This window comes from Vanellus vanellus, assembly GCF_965231255.1.
Source record: "Vanellus vanellus genome assembly, chromosome: 6".
Taxonomy (NCBI): domain Eukaryota; kingdom Metazoa; phylum Chordata; class Aves; order Charadriiformes; family Charadriidae; genus Vanellus; species Vanellus vanellus.
Genome location: NC_138911.1, coordinates 12,813,179 through 12,832,283, shown reverse-complemented (window position 1 = coordinate 12,832,283; position 19,105 = coordinate 12,813,179). Strand labels below are relative to the sequence as shown.

At 43.8% G+C, this 19,105-nt stretch overlaps 1 protein-coding gene across 1 annotated transcript in view; it reads right to left on the bottom strand.

Annotated features, from left to right (window-relative positions):
* Window positions 1–13,309: 13,309 nt before the first annotated feature.
* The window catches only part of SCUBE2 (signal peptide, CUB domain and EGF like domain containing 2), a gene marked incomplete at its 5' end in the record, with an annotated part of 41,113 nt that continues 35,317 nt past the window's right edge, over window positions 13,310–19,105 (bottom strand). The window contains 5 exons of the mRNA XM_082485625.1: window positions 13,310–13,532; window positions 14,344–14,423; window positions 15,518–15,670; window positions 16,258–16,455; window positions 17,649–17,810. Coding sequence (XP_082341751.1) covers window positions 13,380–13,532; window positions 14,344–14,423; window positions 15,518–15,670; window positions 16,258–16,455; window positions 17,649–17,810 — 746 coding nt within the window. The 3' untranslated portion in view covers window positions 13,310–13,379. The remainder of the gene's footprint in view (window positions 13,533–14,343; window positions 14,424–15,517; window positions 15,671–16,257; window positions 16,456–17,648; window positions 17,811–19,105) is intronic.

Genomic DNA, 19,105 nt, shown 5'->3' with positions numbered 1-19,105 from the left:
TGTGCAATAATAAGATTATTCCAGTATAAAATTTCCAAAATGATTAATTTTAAGAAACATTAATACATGCTAGTTCTCACCCTCCCACATGTATGCTAGAGTTGAGCTGCAAATATTTATTTTGAAGTAAGCTACACATATATTCAAAGTGCCAACCATAACTACATCATTCAGACTTCCCAAACCTCGGGGGAGTTCACTTCCCCTCCTGTCCTGCAAAAGGCAGCTTGTGTGCCGAAGGCTTCCTCTGCTGCTGGGGCATTCCACGCCGTAAATTTTACATTCAGGTCATTAAAGATATAGGAGGGATCTTGTTAAGGCTAAAACAGCGCGAGTCATTTCACACTACACAAACACGATTTTCTTGCTCCATTTCTAACTTTCCAGGCGCCTGACACCCAGAAACCAAGGAGCAGCAGAGCCGGGCACGCAGGAATGCCGCTGCGGCTCAAGATTTCTCAGCTCTGAAAGGCAGGAGGAAGAGGGCGCTGCTCTTCTTTGCATCGGGTCCCACGTCAGTCCAGCAGGAGCTGCTAAGAAATAACAGGGAACCAGTTGTTGCTCCCCAAAAGGAGGGGAACAAGGGATGGTGGAGGGGGTGGTGGGATGAGGGCCAAAAGATGATCGATCAGAGGGCTGGAGCACCTCTTCTATGAAGAGAGGCTGAGAGAGTTGGGGTTGTTCAGCCTGGAGAAGAGAAGGCTCCGGGGACATCTTCTTGCGGCCTTCCAGTCCCTAAAGGGGGCCTACAGGAAAGCTGGGGAGGGACTTTTTACAAGGGTATGTAATGATAGGACAAGGGGTAATGGTTTCAAACTGGAAGAGGGGAGATTTAGATTAGATATCAGGAAAAAATTTTTCACTCTAAGGGTGGTAAGCCACTGGAACAGGTTGCCCAGAGAAGTTGAGGAAGCTCCATCCCTGGACATGTTCAAGGCCAGGCTGGATGGGGCTTTGAGTAACCTGGTCTAGTGGGAGGTGTCCCTGCCTATGGCAGGGGGGTTAGAACAAGATGATCTTTAAGGTCCCTTCCAACCTAAACCATTCTATGATTCTGACATGCTGGCTCTGAGGGGTAGGAGAGGGCAGGGAGACCCAGGAGACAAAGGCTCACAGCTGGGTTCCGCAAGGAAAAAGATCGCATTTACAACCAAACAAAGTGGTTGGGATGCTCATCCCACAGCCAACAAAAGACATTGTGCAATAGCTAGGTTCAGAGTCACAGACCCAGCTCAGAGCACCTGGACAAAGTAGAGCTTGACAACGAAGTGTGAAAAACAGAGCTTCACATGGTACTTCAGGGGCATGCTGGGCTGACCAGCAACCCCCCTCCCTCCCCAAGTCTGCTGCGTAATTTTGCTGAGTCTATTTCTGTTGACTTCTTGAAGTAGTTCACAGCCATCCCTAACAAAGGGGTTAGAGACTCACCACATTGAAGGAGCTGAGAGAGGTTTTCAAAGTCATCAGCCATTGGACTAATGACGCCTAAAAAGCAGAGCATCTAAGACACCGATTAACAGCCACTAAAAGAGCAAGAACAGCACCACATTTGCTCAAACAGAGACAGGCCATTGTTTTCACCCCTCCTTGCCCCATAAGCAATTTTCTCACTTTCTTCAGCCTAAGGGACAAAGGCTCTGCACAGCACCCATTACAAAGCCCCACTTATGCTAGCAGCCAGCAATCTTTCAGTGTTTCGTGGCCACAAAGGAGTCCATTCTTGGTTTAAATACTCCAACACAACAATCCGTTTCTATCCACTAATGCACTTAAGTACCTGCTTAAATGCTTTGCTGAACAGGGGTTACAAGCAGAGGGCTCTGTGGGCAAACCCCCTCCTCCCCAGCACGGTGAAAAGTTGCTCCTTAGTACCCAAAATATCAGTATGCACACAAAATCACGTGGGATATTTGTTAGAGCAATGGTACCAAAGCGAAGCCTTTTCAGTGCTTAATGTATACATTACACCGGGAAACTTAGGAGATCCGTGTTTGCTTTTAGATCAGTGTGGCTAATTAATCACAAGGCAGCTGGCCAAATTTTTCCTTGAGTCAACACCCTGAACATTAGTGGAGATGCAGTGGGGATACACGACGCCCAGAATGACATCCATGCCTAGCTACAGTCATGGAAGTAGTTTACTAACCTGATCCTAACTTGGCTGCAAGAAGTTTTAAATATTTACCCATCGATTGCTGCAAACATGGAGCAAAAATAAGTTGCCATTTTCTCCCTCGTACTTTCTTTTCAAACTAATAAATTATTCTCAAAAACAAGTGGCACCGTGAGCACAATGGCCAGGAGAAGACCACATCACATTCATTTTCCATTGGGATCCAAAAAGGGCCTTGCTTCCTCTTAGCCAAGGTGGTTATGTCCAGGGTTATCTTCCCCATAGCCTCATGTCTTCATCAGTGCAAAATGCATGCTGGCTCCAGGATAAAAGATGTTGTGCTATGGAAGTGTGTGAGGCCACAGACTCAGCACTCTGCCCTCACCACACAATGACAATGTTGTCTTATAGTTAGAATCTTAGCCAGTTTTGTTAGCATTAGTTAGGCCTGTTAACTATTGGCATTAGCTGAACTTTCAATACAGGGTCTTGCATGCGACCATGTTGTTGTGTACTTGCCCAGATGGTCGGCCTCAGGGATGTTTCTTCACAAGTATCAGTGTCATGGTTTAGGCCGACAATTAGGGACAATTAGTAGAACTTTTTGAGACATTCTCATGGATAATGAGGATTCTATCTTTGAGCCATATGAGAAAGAACTCCTAATCAAGGAAAGCAAAAGTTTAGCCAACTTGGCAGAAAAGTGAGAATTCTGAGTGTACTAAGCTGAACTACCTTCATTGTAATACCCAAAATCATGCCCATAGGTCAGAAAGTCCCTAGCCCAGGTGAAGACCCTTCCCATGAGCATGCGTAGTAGCTACAACTTGATTGTGTGATCATATGTAAATTACTAACCAATCAAATGGAGATGGGCGGTACTAATACGATAGCGATATTGTAAAATGTGTATCTAAACCATGCGGAGAGTCCTGTTCAGTGTGCATGATTTGTGGAAATATTCCACCTTGCACCCTGGCCAGAATAAAGCAATGCCTCCTCTCCAAACATAGCCTCTGTGTTTTGGGAGAATCAGGACTTAGACCTCTCTTACAGGTAACAACAGGAGTGAAGCCATTGCTGAAACTTTTTTAAATCTCTTTTGTCTTTGGGTGACAAGTTTAGGGCTGGCGCGGAAGCATCCAGGCATGGTGAAGCAGAGGTACCTATTTGAAAGCTCCCTGCCACAGGGGGGAACTCTTAGTCCTGAAAGCAGAAATGCAAACCTTTTCAAGGTCTCTGCTTTTTCTCACTTTCTAACCAGAGAACTTTCCTCTGCCCAAGTATAAAACTACCACAAAGGCATTTCTCATTCCAGATGCTTTGGAGTGGTGTGATTCCCAAATAGCAGTACTTGGGGAGTGGGAGGGGGAACTCCTCAGGCAAGCTATGTGCAATTTACCTCCTGGAGAACACAAATCTCAGAACATAATTTAAAACTAAGCAAAAAAAAAAAAAAAAAAAAAAAAAAACCAACACTTTGTTTCTGGAAGAAGACTAGTACAGGTCAGCTCTGAACAGTATTGCTTTTTGAAAGGTTCCTGTATGGCATACCCAGTTTACCAGGTGATGGTGACAAAAATGACAGAGCATCTCCAGTGATTCAGTAAGCAAGTGATTTGAACAGAATTGGAATTTCCCAGCTTTTCTGCAAAAGCCCTGAGAACAGGTGCTTACTTCAATTCGTGCCAATGTGGGATTCACCAAGGAACAACATTCGTATTATGCTTTTAAAAGACTGACTGTGAACTTCTTCTGCCTCTACCAGTTAAAGGAGTATTCATAGAGGGATTTCATTTGACATATTCCTACCTTCTTACGGTGGAAGATAGCTCTGAGACAGCTTTGCACCCCTTTTTCAGAGGAGAGGAAGGGGGCATAGATTGTTTTGTATAGGTTCTTTATCAAGTCTGGAATTGCTCTGGTTTCCCAACAGACCAATATTCAATGAACTCAGGATTTGACTGCCTTAGGTTAAAAAAGAAAAAAAAAAAAAAAAGATTTTGGAACTTAAAGCATTCAAATACTGAATTCATTGAATGTATCTAAATATCTTTATTTTGGAACTTTACAATAAATCAGAATTTAAGCCTAAGATATTTTACAGTATCCATTTAAGATAAAAATATGATTTATATCCACATTAGAGAGGAGGTCACCACAGTGTTAGTCAAACACAGGATCTCTCACCTCAGTGGTGCTCTTATGTTTATTTTATGAAGCCAAGACTCCAACACTCTCAAGTGCTGCAAGCATAAGTGAGCCACCATTGTATCCCCCTCCACATGGCACACGCAAAACTGCAGCAACTCATAACGGGTAAGATTTAGTGAGACATGTTACTGGATACTCAGTGCTAATATTTGCTAACGCACAAAATCGTCAACAGTACTTCAATGTAACTCTCCTAACACAGACGTTGTGTTTACCGTGTTGTGGTTTGGTTAAATATCTCCACCTTCAAGTCTAGTCAACTGAAAGATACTTTAGCTCGCACGATGGCTGAAAAGGAAGCCAGCCGCCCCAGGAGAGCGGGAGCATGTGCACTGCGGGTATGAACGATGAGACACACGATGCTATTGATTACCTCTGCTTTGAGGTGTTTCTGCCCTACCTTGGGTATAATTTAGTGCAAGATATCTGTCCAACCACTGATATGAGTCAAGCTGTGATTGAGCTGAGCAACCACCCCCGAAATGATGGAGGAAATCAGTAGCTGATTATACACGCAATATTATTTCCAAAGACAAATGTTCAGAGTCCATTATTGGCATCTATAAGAACTGAGTCACGAGAGGGATGGGGTCAGGCAGAGTGCCAGAATCACTCGCTGTTCTCAGAAGTAAATAACACCAACTGAATTTACGCATTCACAGCCCATTTCCTCCGGCTTCCTTTGAGGTTTATTCTGTCTGGAAATCAACAACTTGCAACCTGCACATTTCCTCACTAGTAATTTGGAAAAGAAGGGAGAATAGCCCTGACTGATGGTTGGGATTCAGTTCAGAAGAGGGTCTCCTCCCACTGCGATCTGAAGAGGTAGCAGTACTTGGCCCAGCAGCATGGGTCTTTCCAGGCCCCGTGTTTGCATTTTGCAAAAATAAAATAATGCAAAACATAAGGTCATTTACAAAATCACTCCCTCTTCTTCAAAAAGATTGATGAGTAGCAGTGGTTGGGACCAGAAGCTGCTAATCCAGGAAAATCTGAATTGTGTATTTTGGCTAACGGTGCCAATGCCCCCTCAGAAAGCTGCCTGGAGCTCCTGTTACAGCTACCCAGAAGAACATTTCATCCCTTGGAGCACGTGTCCTACAGAGAGTTGCCAGTGGACCACAAAATACTGCTTTAGATTCCACCAAAGCTGCTGGGCCAGCCCAAGACAGCAAGATGCTTTTCCTCAGCCCATTCACACATCTGTGCAGGAAGGCAGGAGCGCACCATGAGCTGCTGTGTTAATGGAGCCCCCAAGGTTCAGCAGACCCTTTGTTTTAGGCCTCCTGCCACAGGAAGACCTAACTTAAAACCTGTCCTGTCTGCATGGGGTTTGACAGCTTTTTTTTTTCCTTTCTTAGGGCCACATGCTGCCCTCTCGTGGGGAGCCCTGTGGATGGTACCCCACAGCCTTGGCACAGCCCTCAGCCATGGGGAGCAGACAGCACAAATAGGGGGAGCGGTGGTCTGCCAACACCCCCAGGAACAGCAGCTTCATGTAGGCCATCACAACCTACACCTCATTATCAAAGCTCCCCAAATCCTCAAAAAATCCCTCCTTATTTGAGCCCCTCCCCAATGTGCCAGGCAAGAATGGACCCTGAGAGGTGTCTGAGGGGGTGACAAGGCTGTAGCCTCTGTCATGAAGGTGCACCAGAGCATGTGCCCACAGCACCCCTCAGCCAGGCCACCTTCCAAATCAGATTTTCCCTCCCCATTACTGCAACGTGGAAACACGTCCTGCTGGGACAGAGTGCTATGGGCCTTTGTTATCCACTCCAAGAGCAAATGGTCAAGTCGGACATGTGTCCTGCACAGAGCTGGGACAGGTATTTGCAATGTGCTTATTTCGGCACCACTGCATCCACCTCATGCCACAGGCACTGGCTGAGAGGCTTTCTGGACGAGCCGAGGAAGACAGCAATGCCTGCAGTGTTGAGCGCTCAGTTGCTAGAGCTAGGCCTCCTCCTTCCCCTGAATGAAGGTGCTGTTCTCAGCATGGATGAGCCTTTTCAGGGTTTTATTTTTGTAAGTTTGCTGAGAGAATTAGCACCTACGGGAGCCGGGGCGCAGCAGTTATGCTATGTAAGCCAGACAGGCCCCCTGAGCACTTTTCTGCCAGTGCTGTTTTTAATAACTGGTACCTCTCAGCTTTTCCACACAACCCCTCACACCAGCACTACACCAGTAACAGCAAACCGGGGGCCACCCAAATTCACGAGCAGGGTTGTGTCACAGACAGGCTTGTCTGCTGGACACACAGATGCTGAATTCCCAAGTTTTCTGGACTGCTTTCTTAATGTCCACATTAAACCCCAGAAAACTCACGATCCCCTCTCTTACTCTAAGCTGCCGTCCATGGGTTTTACTCCAGGCAGCACCCCCAGGAGCCAGCTGAGTTGGCATTTCACAACAGGTCTTCCAACTGGTGATGGCACACGTGTAGCTAGAGGCTGGTCACACAGAGGGTGTGAGGCACTTGCTGGTGCCAACACAGCGACAAGCAGCTCCTAACCTCTGCCTCTAAAATCGAAGCAAACCGTGGCTCCCTGCTGCACCACACCAACAGCAAATAGCGCAGAACTAAAGGACTTTTGGTATCCCCAAATGCAAACGTGAGGTGTGTTTGAAGCCTCATTTGCTCTTTTGCTTAACCCCAGCTCTTTCCTGCTGTTTTGGGGGGCATGTAGACAAACACAGAAAATTGCAAATAACACACGCCCAGCCTTGCAGGTCCTACGGCACATCAACGTGGAGCCAGCAGTTTTCTGCATTTTCCTTTCATGACAGCCATTGCACACAAGGCTATCTTCTTGTCAAATACATACATACATAAGTAATATGTAGAGACACACACACACATGCATGTGTGCATTTAACATACCTCTACACTTCTCATCTTTGGAACTTAATTCCAGATAGAGATTCTCCATCCAGCTCACATCAAGGCTCTTGTCCGTTGGCAGTATTTTGTTCCATTTCTTCTAGCACAGCAAGCAGGAAGGAATGCACAAAACCCACATTCAGGCTACCACTGCTATATTAGATTCGGGCACAGAAGATGAAGCTTTCTCTAAATCCAGTTAAGCATAAACTTGCTCTGTACATAAGCGTTCCATGGATGTTTTAAGTGTTGGTATAACATGAAACACTTGAACCAAGAACTACTAAACAACAAATTGCATCTTAAGTGACCACTTCAGAATATTTCAGCTTCCAATGCAACTATTTCCCTCCTTAAAACTATGAACCCCTTATTTCCTGATCCCCAGAATCATCACAAATGGGAAATTTCATGGCACATGATTAATACCCAGGTTTGTAAGTCTAAATTGCCTATTGAATAAAATTCCCAGTAAAAAAAACCAAACAAACAAACAAACAAACAAACAAAAAAAAAAAACACACCAAAACCAAACCAAAACAAAACAGGCTTTGGTTGCAATAGATCAAGTCTAGCAGCTAGCCAGTGTGACAGTTTCCTTAGTGAACTCTGTATTTATAGACACGTTCAATAAGGAAAAAGATTTCAAGGTCATCTTTTCTGACCTATTTTTTCATTGTGTACTACGCAGGCTACACGGACTTCAAAAAACTTTACTACTATTTAAAATTTGTTTAATCAGAACAACAGCTGCACAAATGTCTATATTTAAACAGAGAAAGATTTTTTTCTTTTTCCAACACTTGAAAGTGGTTTTATAAGGTAGTTTAAAAAAGCATCGTGCCAAAAGTCATACATAATTTGCACTGACTTGAAGAAAATCTACATGAACTTGACTTCTGAGAGTGGAATCTGTCCCTTGAATACTCTTAACTCCTCTTGTTTTCCCCACAGGTGCTGTATTTGCACCATTGCTCATGGGCGTTCTACAGTGACAGCGGAATACATGTTGTGGAAAGCAGACCTCCACATCAGAGCATGAAAATCTGCCCATGAGCAAAAGAATTGTTCCAACTAAATGGGCAGTAGCACGACATGTTGTAGGACAGGTTGGTTCCAGGGATGCCTAGAAACAAACCTACTTATACCCTCCCTGAATTTGGCTCAAGTTCTTCAAGCAGTTCTTGTCTGTCTCCTCTAGCAGCAGCCTTGCACATGCAATGTTTGAATGGAATGGCATTAAAAAGATGATAGGAAGTATACGTACATTTTAGTTGTCATAGGTTTTACATTCAGCATCTATTGCATTTACAGGATGTCATCTATATGCATGACAGAAAATGTTTGCATTTATTTATTTCAGAAATATTTGCAGACCACTATGCTTGCATTCTGTTTCCAAGGATTACCGTAATACTATTCCTTCCTTCTTACCCGCATCAGGCTTCTTCCGATTCCTTGGATTTAAATAAGCTTCAACTCTTGCTCTCTATATTCCGCTATTACTTATTTCTGTTATGTAGACACCCAAAGGTTCCCAGTCAGAATTTCAGCTCCCACCATTCTGGGAGTTCACGTTGATATTCCCTGTCCTGGAGGGTATCTGAGTGCTCACGAGTCCATCACTGCAATCTAGCAGGGGGTAGCATTCACAATATCAGGAAGAATATTTGAATAACACAGTTTTATGCTATGATTAGCCTGTAGTCACCATATTTTTCCATGACTTCTGTATTCCTCTATGTCATTTACTTTGCTGTCTTTTCCATATAAACCAATGTCAGATTTCTACAGCTAACAGATAAATTATACAGTTTTATATTCCAAAACTGCACCAAATGAACCTGGATGGCTACACTGTTTCATACAAATCAGTCCTTGTCACTGTGATCAAAGGAAGCTAAGGGTCAAACAAACAATTGAATAAATTAAGGAGAAGATATAGGGATTATCTTTATAAAAGTTTGATAGATTGACTACAACTAATAATCACAACATATCACAGAAACAAATGCAGAAAAACAGTATTAAAAATTATTATAGATCAACACATTTATAATTTCCTATGACCTAATTGTATTTTTTTAATTCTAAGAAATGAAGTCAGTAGATTTAATGAAAAGCTCTGATGAAACTGTGATGTAATCTTAAAAATATTCTGGGAACTTGTATCTTAACAATGGTTTTCACTTTGTTTTGGTTTGGGCGGGTTTGTTTGTTTGTTTGTTTTTAATTATTTTTAAGTTTAAACAAGGAGGTTTGGGGGGGGTGTTTATTTTTTTAGAAAAGAAATCAGATTAATCTACAAAGTAATAAAATACTTTGCAGTTACTTTAAGTAGTTTATTCTGTCTTCATACAGCTGGTTACAACAGGCCAATTGACTCCAGCCCATCATACAGGAGACATATTTAGCCTAATTATTAGACTTAAACCCAGGATAAATCTAATATTATACTAGCCAGAAATACGTGCACTACTAAATATATGAAGAATTGTATCTTTATGGGTATAGATGCAGGCTAACAATATATTACATGAAACAGAATGCTAAGGTAAGCAGGTGTTTCCAGGATAAAGTCAATCTGAAGTGCAATAACTTGCTACACAACCGTTAATTTTGTCACAAAACTATTATTTAACACAGCAAAGACAACTAAAAATACTACCCAAGGTTTTCATGCAACTAGAAGTTCGCTGGTTTATTTCTCTTATTAAGAGTAACAGTTTGAAACATTTTACATTAATTTACAATCATGAAAAAGATCCTTATGCTTATCTCATGTAGGTGACATTAAGTCATCCAGTTAACACTAATTATTATTTCCAAAGTTAAATCCTGTTTTGTAAGGTTACACATTTTTTGAATCATTTCTTGCCAAAAAACCAACATCAGTCTACAACCACACAGAAAGTAGAAATTAAAATTTCTACAGAGCCACTACCATCGCTATGAAGATACAATGCCAAGTGTTACAACATTCTGCAACAGTTATCACTTCTCCCAATATTTAAGACGGCAAAAATTCCCTCTTCGCTTTTTACTGAACACACAAGATCTACAGTAAAAGGGGAAATTTTAATTCATAATGCTAGATCAAGGGTAACAGAAGTGCTTTTGAGTTATTTACTTCTTATGTAGAAAGTGAACAGGGCTGTGGATTCTTCTTGAAGAAAGGGGCATTTTTTTCTTCTCAGGCTCGGACTGTACACCACACAGACACGCTCCCCTCCTTCCACAGACAACAATGAGAATGGCCAGCGCACACGAGGGCAGAGAAGCGAAGCTGAGATCCACTGTACAGACTGAAGGCGAGACGCTGGTCCCAGAGGGGCCGTGCAGAGCTTGAACGATGTACCTACAAGACGAGGTGCAGTGCAACAAACCCAAGCTCAAGTCAGTAACTCATGCACAGAGCAGGATAGCCCAATTTCACCAATTAAAAATATTTGGATGTTTCACAACTTTTGTTTTCTTGAATCCTTGTTGAAACCAATCACTCTGATTTGTGTGTCACTCAGCAACGTGAAACAGAACTGTTCAGATCTGTAGTCTTCTTTGGAGGGAATACAGCAAGAACAGGCTTGCTTCCCTTGGCAGAGAGCACACAGACCACTGCAAAGCCACTCTGCTGGGCTTGGCCCAGAAGCTGGCACACCACGGTCCTCTCCTCCCAGTGCCCCACCAGCAGGCCTCTAATTCATGCACTCGGAGCAGAACTGCAGCATCTCAGCCATTCCAAAGTGCTCCATTGCCACACAGAGGCGGTTGGTGGGTCCCTGCTACTCACTGACACGCTGCATCTGGCATGGAAGCCACGAACAGTACAGAGGAGGGGCTGTGCAGCCAGAGAGAAGCTATCTTGAAATACCTTCCTGAGGTCTCACCACAGCAGTACACTTTACCCACAGACGTAGCAAGCTTTTCTCACCACCCTCCCTCTTGTTTTGGCATCTCTTCACCATTCCTCTCACCAATCACACTGCCTCACACCTCTTCCAGATAAGCCCTGTCCTCCCTCCCCACCAAGGCAGCAGGGACCCTGTTCAGGCTGAAGCACACCAGTCAGGAATGCACAAGGTCCTGGGTTCCTTCCCCTCTGGTCTGCTAATTCACGCCCCGCCTTCCTCCTCCCCCCAAGCCTGTTTGCTCCCTTTTGCTGCAGCCCCGGCAGCCCCGTTCCTGGAATGGACGCTCACCACCCTGCCACAGAAACCCACAAGCAGGTCTTGAGCTGGAGCAGGAGCCCCAGTGCATCCAGCTAGGGGACAACCGCAACACAAGCCATTTCCCTCCTCTGCCCAGACCATGGCAATTCTTTCTGGGCAGCAGCAAGAGGAACATAGCATCACATCACCCCATCCTGAGAGGCTCTGGTCCCCAGCTGTGGCCCAAGGCCACTGCCCCTTCCCATCACACTGTGACCAAGACGTGTCCTTACAACAAGACAGGCTGCACTGCCTCACATGCCTCAGAACAGGGCTGCCATGGCACGACAGTTCAGCGAGGCTGCATTTGGTAGTATTCATTCACTCCTAACAGTGTAGGGAAGAGATTCAGACTGGATCTCGATGAGGGTTTCATCTGTCACACTGTGGACGTGGTACTATTCGCGTACAACAGTTAAATACCACATACCAATGCAATGAAACCCAGGGAGATCTGACTCCACACCCTAGGAAAGGGAGCACTCGTCCTGGCTATGCTGCAAAACGTCTGTATCTTTCCTAAGGGGGCACATAGAGGAAGTTTGGTACCCACTGCACCACTTGGCACTGCTGGTGACCAAAAGATAGAGGTCATAAGTCCATCTCCAAATGAATGGGACTACGGCCAACTCCCTTCAAGACAGAAGGCCCAGAAGGTACATCACAGTGAGGGAACAGTTTGCATGGCCAGAGGACAGTGATGTGATGCAAGTGTGGACAGAAAAGCACCGAGACCACAAAAACATTTTGATCCACATAGTTCTCCCTACAGGCCCTTTCAGAATAGCCTTCTCTCACACAAGAAACACAACCTGAGGAAAAGGAAACAGTTTGGGAATCTTGAACAGCATTTTGCCATAGATTACTTTTGCAGCCACAATCTGATTGAGGAATATCTTTGTACATCTACTTCTCCCCAGCAAGACAGGGAAAGCAGCCCTTCTCTGCTCAACAAGGTCACTGCAAGGTGCTCAGACAAGATAAGGAATATAAGGATTGACGTTCATATAAGAACCTTATACAGGTTTAAACAGTGATGTACAAAATCATAATCTATGCAAAGCCTGCATTTAAAATGGAGCTCGCGTGTTCAACTGCAGGTGCTCAGAGGACAGAATTTTGTACTACTTGGAAGAGTCAATGCCTCACGCTGTCCCGGGCCTGTGCACAGGGACAGTGCACTGGGGTTTAGCAAAGAACCTGTTCTGTTATAATATTTGCAACCAGCCCAAAATGGAAGTGTCCGGCAGATCAGGGTCTGTTTTCCATTACTGTGGTGTACTGGTTTTACTCTAGTATCACTCCATTTAAACCAAGAGGTCATTAGCATGAACACAGTGTGATCCAGACCCAGAGCATTCAAGATAATATTCAACCCTTTGCTTGTTCCTCCAAACGCCTCACACAACATATAGTTCAGAGAAAAATTACACCTTGTGCAATTCTTGGACTTACTGGTTTGGACTAAAACTATTTGAATCTTAGCTCTGAATTTACTGCGTAGCAAAAGTAAAAAGAGACATCAATCTAGTTCTCACTTTCAGCGAGACCAAACAAGAACCCAGCTTTGTTGAGGTAACATGCATTAATGGCAGCCCAGAGTTCATCCCAAACCACACTACTTAGCCTGTCTGTCCTCATTAGCTTTTAGAGTTACTGATGAAGCAACAGGGCAGAGCTCTACAAACTTCTGCTTGGCACCATTCAGTTACAGAAATTGCGGGCAATTCAGAGACCCATGAAGTATCGTGGTACCCAAAAGGTATTATCTGGAAAGGAATCAAAATTCTGTTCACCAAAACATTTATATTAGCCGAGAAAGCCAAACTCTGCCAAGAACGAAGCTGGCAAACTTCCCTGGAGTTTCTCTGCCACTGTGTACAATACAAACAGCGGCCCCACCTACCACAACCCTTCTGTGCATGCCCAGGGCTGGTTAGTTTTTTAAGTACAGTGCCAACTATTTGTAAGGCCTCAAAAATCTGGAAACTTTAGAGCGCAGCAGCCGTATGAAGGATCTTGGGAACATCTCTCTTGACTCTTGGGCTGTGTACTTGAAGTAGTTCTGTGGATGCGCCAACACGTCAAACAATGCTTTTATCAGTTTCTTGTCCTAGAAAAAGGAAAGCAGATTTTATAGTAATTCCACAGAGGAGTTAGGGTCAGTATCACCAAAGCTTAATGACTGATTAATTCATAAAATATTATGGGCATTTTACTTTTCAAGTACTAATGTTTCAGGTGCTCAGAAACTAGTGGAGCAAGGCTGACATTCAGGCCCCAGGGAAGTCACTGGAGTTTCACATTTATCATTAGTGGCACCAGGGTTTCTCCTCTCCTCATATACTTCCAAGAACAGCAAACAAAAAGAAAAAAAAGAAAAAAACAACCAAACAAAACCCCCCACACACCAAAACCACAAAACAAACACTGGCTTTGAAATCCAGCAAAATAAAGGTTTAGTTCGTATGACATCCCCTCCACTTGCCCATGCAACTGTCCCCTAACCAAGGTCAGAGAAGTGAAATCCACAAAGAGATTTGTTTCGCCCAAGGAGGAAAAAGCCCTTGATAATCTACAGGCTACAAGCAGCAGCACCAAGTGCTTCCCCAAGAGATGAAATCCCATGTCCCTCAGTTTGCTCCACTGATTCCTTCCAGCACAGCCTACGTGAGGCTCAAGGGGCTATATTCACCACAGATTTCCCCCCTCATAGGTCTGATCCATCTTTAACACTCCCAGTCAAGGGCTCTCATATCTATTGCTCTACACAATCAGGATGTGCTGATTGTCCCCACTCCCCTGAAGTAGCATGTGTCAAGTGCACCAAGAAGCAGATCTGATGCAGAGCAGGAGGCAACCTCACTGGCAAAAAAGAGTGTCATTTTCAATCAAACCAAACATGTTTAGTGGAAGAAATATACCTTAAGTATTTCTTGATGATTTTCAGATGCATAAAGTCTACCATCCCGAACAATGTCTTCTATTAGTTCTTGGTAATCCTCTACAGGGAACGCACAAGAGAGTCATTTGCAGGTTCGCTTTGCTTACATACTCAATACCTCCCTTGGTTACACATGTAAGCCCTACCCCCAAAAGAACCAGTGGTACTTGGCCCTCATACTAGTAATCAGAAAATATTCCAAATGCTCCTCTCTAAAGAAACTACAAATACTGTGTTCTATGAAAACAGTGTACTCTGCTGAGCTGCTCAGCATCAATCTGTCAAAAGCAGAAGAAATCATAATGTACCTAGGATTGTAGTGTATACTGTAACCAAGTAGCCTACTTCAAGCCAACTGCACTGGAGAAACTTATCTGTAAATACCAAACCTGTTATTGACTTCTTTCTACAGCAAGAAGGGGGAAAAAAAGGAGGTAAGAGAATGCTTTCTTAAAAGGCAAACCCCCTGGTCAATCAAAACTTGAAATGCTTCAAAAGAAGAGGTGTCCCCTGAAAAATTAAGTATCTGCTGTTGATGAAACTCTGTAGACCACAGTGAAGACGCCTCCTTCACAATTAACCCAGTGTGAACAGAAACATGCCATATCACTTTCATATCCTTTATGCTGAAGTGCAAAGCCTCAGCTCCAGTTTCACTCCTGGTGATTCTGACAAGGACAGGGTGAAACTCTTGCCCCTCAAGCTTCTTTTCAGTATAGATATTTTACTATCTGGTACTAGACTGCAGATAGTAGCAGCAACACGATAAAGCAAAGGCATTTGGGCTCTGCCCAGTTCCTAACTGGGGGTATTCTGCTGCCACCTGAAGCAACCCAGAACTGGGAAGTCACAAAAATGCATAAAAGTCATATTCTACTTTGAGCTCTGCGTTTTGCAGGTCAGGGCCCATAAACCCAGCTCTTTGTTTAGGTCTGTAGAAGACTGGAAATATGGTGACGCTTAAGACTGTAGTGCAATGCAGAATTCCTTAAACTAGCTTTAGATGGAAACAGCTATCGGTAGTCATCTCACAGTGACGCTGCTAAGAGTGCGGGGTTACCCTGCTGCTTAGCAGGGTCAAGGAGCCCATGAGGAGTTCTGCACTGCTGCAGCTGCACTAGTCCACGCAGGCTCAGCTGCTCACACCCGCTTACCATCGTACGTTACATAAGGGACTTGGAATCCTTTGGCACTGTTCCCTTCATTTGACTTGAACTGGATCCACAATTTCTTAGACCTGGAAGTGAAAGCTATAGGGCGTTCGTAGGTTTGACAGGTTTCATATGTGGTCACTGAGTTGGAAGAAGCTTTCAAAGAAAACACATAATAGGCAGTTATCTGACAATGCTTTATACTAATGAACAATTAAACTACCATGACAAGAAATGCTTGCTGATGTTAAGAAAATTCCTCAAAATGTGGCCGGCCATCAGTGGATGGTAGGCCATCAATGAGTGACGACTTGGTCAAGGAATATTTTCCCTTTTCCTAAAAAACAGCCTACTGTTTGAAGGATGTGCCTAAACTAGAAACTGAAGCTGTTTATTCATGTATCAGGCACCTGTGGGGACTAGCAAGTATCTCCTCTTTCCTAACCCAGGCTGGAATTGCTTAGCATAATTCATGACTAGTTAGCTTGAACAACTTACCCCTTCTTAACAATATTTCTCTCAGGGTTCACTGACACATTATAGCCTTGCACCCTTGTTTCACCCAAACCTATGGAGCAGCATTACCAAATAGGATTTCTCAATTTGTCATTTAAAGACATTTCTACTCATAAGTAGAGGCCAGCCAGGCTACACTTAGTTTATGTAAACAGCAACACATGCGAGAAACCTGTGTTGCACACTGAAGTAGATACCATATGCCGCAGTAGATATTTCAGACTTACAGCTTTTTCGCATCACCAGGTAGTCTCCACACTCATCTTCTATTGGTAGGAATATTTCTGGAACCACAATCAGAATACGGCGCTTTGGCGGTGGGTTAATATTCCAAGTGCACTCAGTGTTTGCAGGATAGTCCCCAGGATAGTTTGGTGATTCAATATATCCAGTGTAATCTCCCAGTTCACCTCCACACTGCCTATCTGAAAAAGCAATACAGTATGCAGGGCCAGGCAAAGGGAGGTCATCCTATAGCTCCCCCTGCAATCACTGTCAGAAGCATTACATGGGTGATAGACACACAAACTTTTCTGTTTGCACCTGATGCGGGTACAGTTCTCTGCCAGCTTCACTTCACACCGCTGCCTGCTTCTGCCTTGGTGTTTTAATGTTGAGACATAAAAACACAGACTAGTCCCCGTTAACACAGCGGGTGCTATTGACCACGCCACAGCCAAGTGGCAAGGCAGTTGTAAGAGGACATAAAAAATGGTCACGCAAGGATGCTGCACTTGCTTACACCAGACAGAATGTTTTATCAGCTGAAGTCTCACTGGAGTCTGAGGTGCTCTGCTCAGGCACCGTGTCTGCGCCAGCACAAATAGGGAGTATAGCAGCCCTTTCTCTGCACAATCAGCATTGCCAGCAGTAAGAGAGAGTGAACCCCCATGCAGGAGCCTGTGGCTCCCCAGCTCTGTGTGGCCTCAAGGGTCTGGGCACTACAGCACCGTAACACTGATGTGCAGGTGTGGCATGCCCAGGGAATGGATTCTTTAAGTGAGAGATATGCAGTTCCCAGAAATAAATTTCTGTGTATGTATGGGTATATACGTCTGTGTGTATATAAGTGTGTCCAGAGGTTCTTCTGAGGAGTCACCTCTCTGCCTGCTGTTTTCCCATCTTTAATTTACCCTCATCTTCCCACACTACAGCTACCATAATCTAGAACAGTGGCTCTCTTTGTAATTCCCTCTTGCAAAGGTTGTTATTAATAGCTCTAGTAACCATTTCTTCTTAAGTTTTGTGAGTGAACTTCCATTCCTTTTAATAGAAGGGAAAGAAATCAGGGTGCCGAGAACACAAACTCTGTCTGCTATATCACGGGAGAAAAGATTTAATTGCAAGACCCAGAACGACCCAGCACCAACTGGCAAGACACAATCACCACTTACCTTAACAAGAATGATGGAACTAGTCTGCAGAAATGGTCTCTCATGGACCTCAGTAAGCCATCTGGGATAAGATGCAGGCAGGCAGCAAGAGAGGAGCAACACCACTGCCTTCTCTTCAAGTTCCCTGGATCAAATCTAAATTTTGCCCTCAGGGCCAGTCTGAATATTAATGGCCCAGTCTTTTCATTTGTAACAGATCAGCAAAACCATCTTGCTGTACTTACTTTTGCACTGTGTGATATTTGTTGACCCATCAAAATCAGTAGTGGTGTTTCCAGGGCATGAAATGCAGTAATTTTGTCCAAACTCAGGCTGATATGTCCCAACTGTGCAGCGAATACACCGATGGGTCGTGGTATTATAAAAATGGCCAGGAGAACACTGAACTGGAGAAGAAATATGCAGCATGGTTAAAAAAGCAGCAGTAGCACAGAGTGTAACTTTATGCATTTTTATAGGACTTATTATAACTTCAGTAACTGAAATGCCACATTCATAAACTACGAGGGTAATAAAGCAGAGCTAATTGAACAGATTTTGGTTTATCAGGTCACTATGTGCAAGTTCAAAGATCCCAAATGCAACACTATAGAGGAGTTTTGTGTGGAAGCAGTAATAAAAGATACGGGGGAGTGAGTATAACCACCATGATTTTGTAAGCAGGACACCAAGTAGAACAGCCTGTTACCAAATGGTCTACCCACTGACTTTCAACATGGAAGATGAACTATATGTGGAAATACTAACTAAACCTTCCTTTCTTGCCAGCTTATGTCAAGCAGTGCGTGCACTGCTGCTGCACCCTAGTATACCCCTGTGACCAGCCCACCACAAGCAGAGCTGAAAGACTTTAGCCCTCTACAAGTGGCACACTGCATCAATATTAGTGACTAAACAGGTATATTGCCACCTTCTCTCATGATCACATGCCATCTTACCACAATAGGCCATGACTCAGGGTACAGCCACTTCCACCAGATCTGCTGCTACTTTATTTCATCACGTCACGCAAACCATCACATTAGCTCAACACAGAAGCTATAGTGCTCACAGGGCTTGCTGAGTGTACCTCCTGCATCGCCAAAGCAAGGCCCCATTCTGACACACAAACCCTTTCATAAACATAACAGATTTAATGCAAGTTTTAGACATGAGATAGACAGACAGAAGGGAAAAATCCTTCCTAGCAGATCTGCAACTTTTTTTCTAGTTCCCTGTATGCAAACAGGAAGATTTTCTTCTCTTATTGCAATCTGAGAATACAGGACCCCAAACACCTTTGCTACATTCCTAATATGCTTCTTTTTATTTGATTTTGCTTAGCTATTCTGCATCTATGCCCATCATCATCCGTACTGAAACCTCACAGAAAGCAGTCAAGAGCATCGGCTATATATTATCTTTGCTTTTAACTCCATCACCACCTTGCTTCTTTTTCCTTGCCCTTTTTCTTTGTGGGACAAAAAAAAAGATTAAACCAAAATCTTTTTCTATTCCTTTTACCTCATTGGCAAGTTTACCTCTCTCAGCTTAACATCAAAATCATTTACGACCTTGCCTTCCAAATGTAGTTTCCTGTGCTGCACAGTCCCCTTTTTTCTATTCATTTTAGGCTCTGCTTACTCCCAAATAACTCTAGTCTTGTTGAGCTTTGTATTCAGACAGCTCAGCCTGGAGTCCT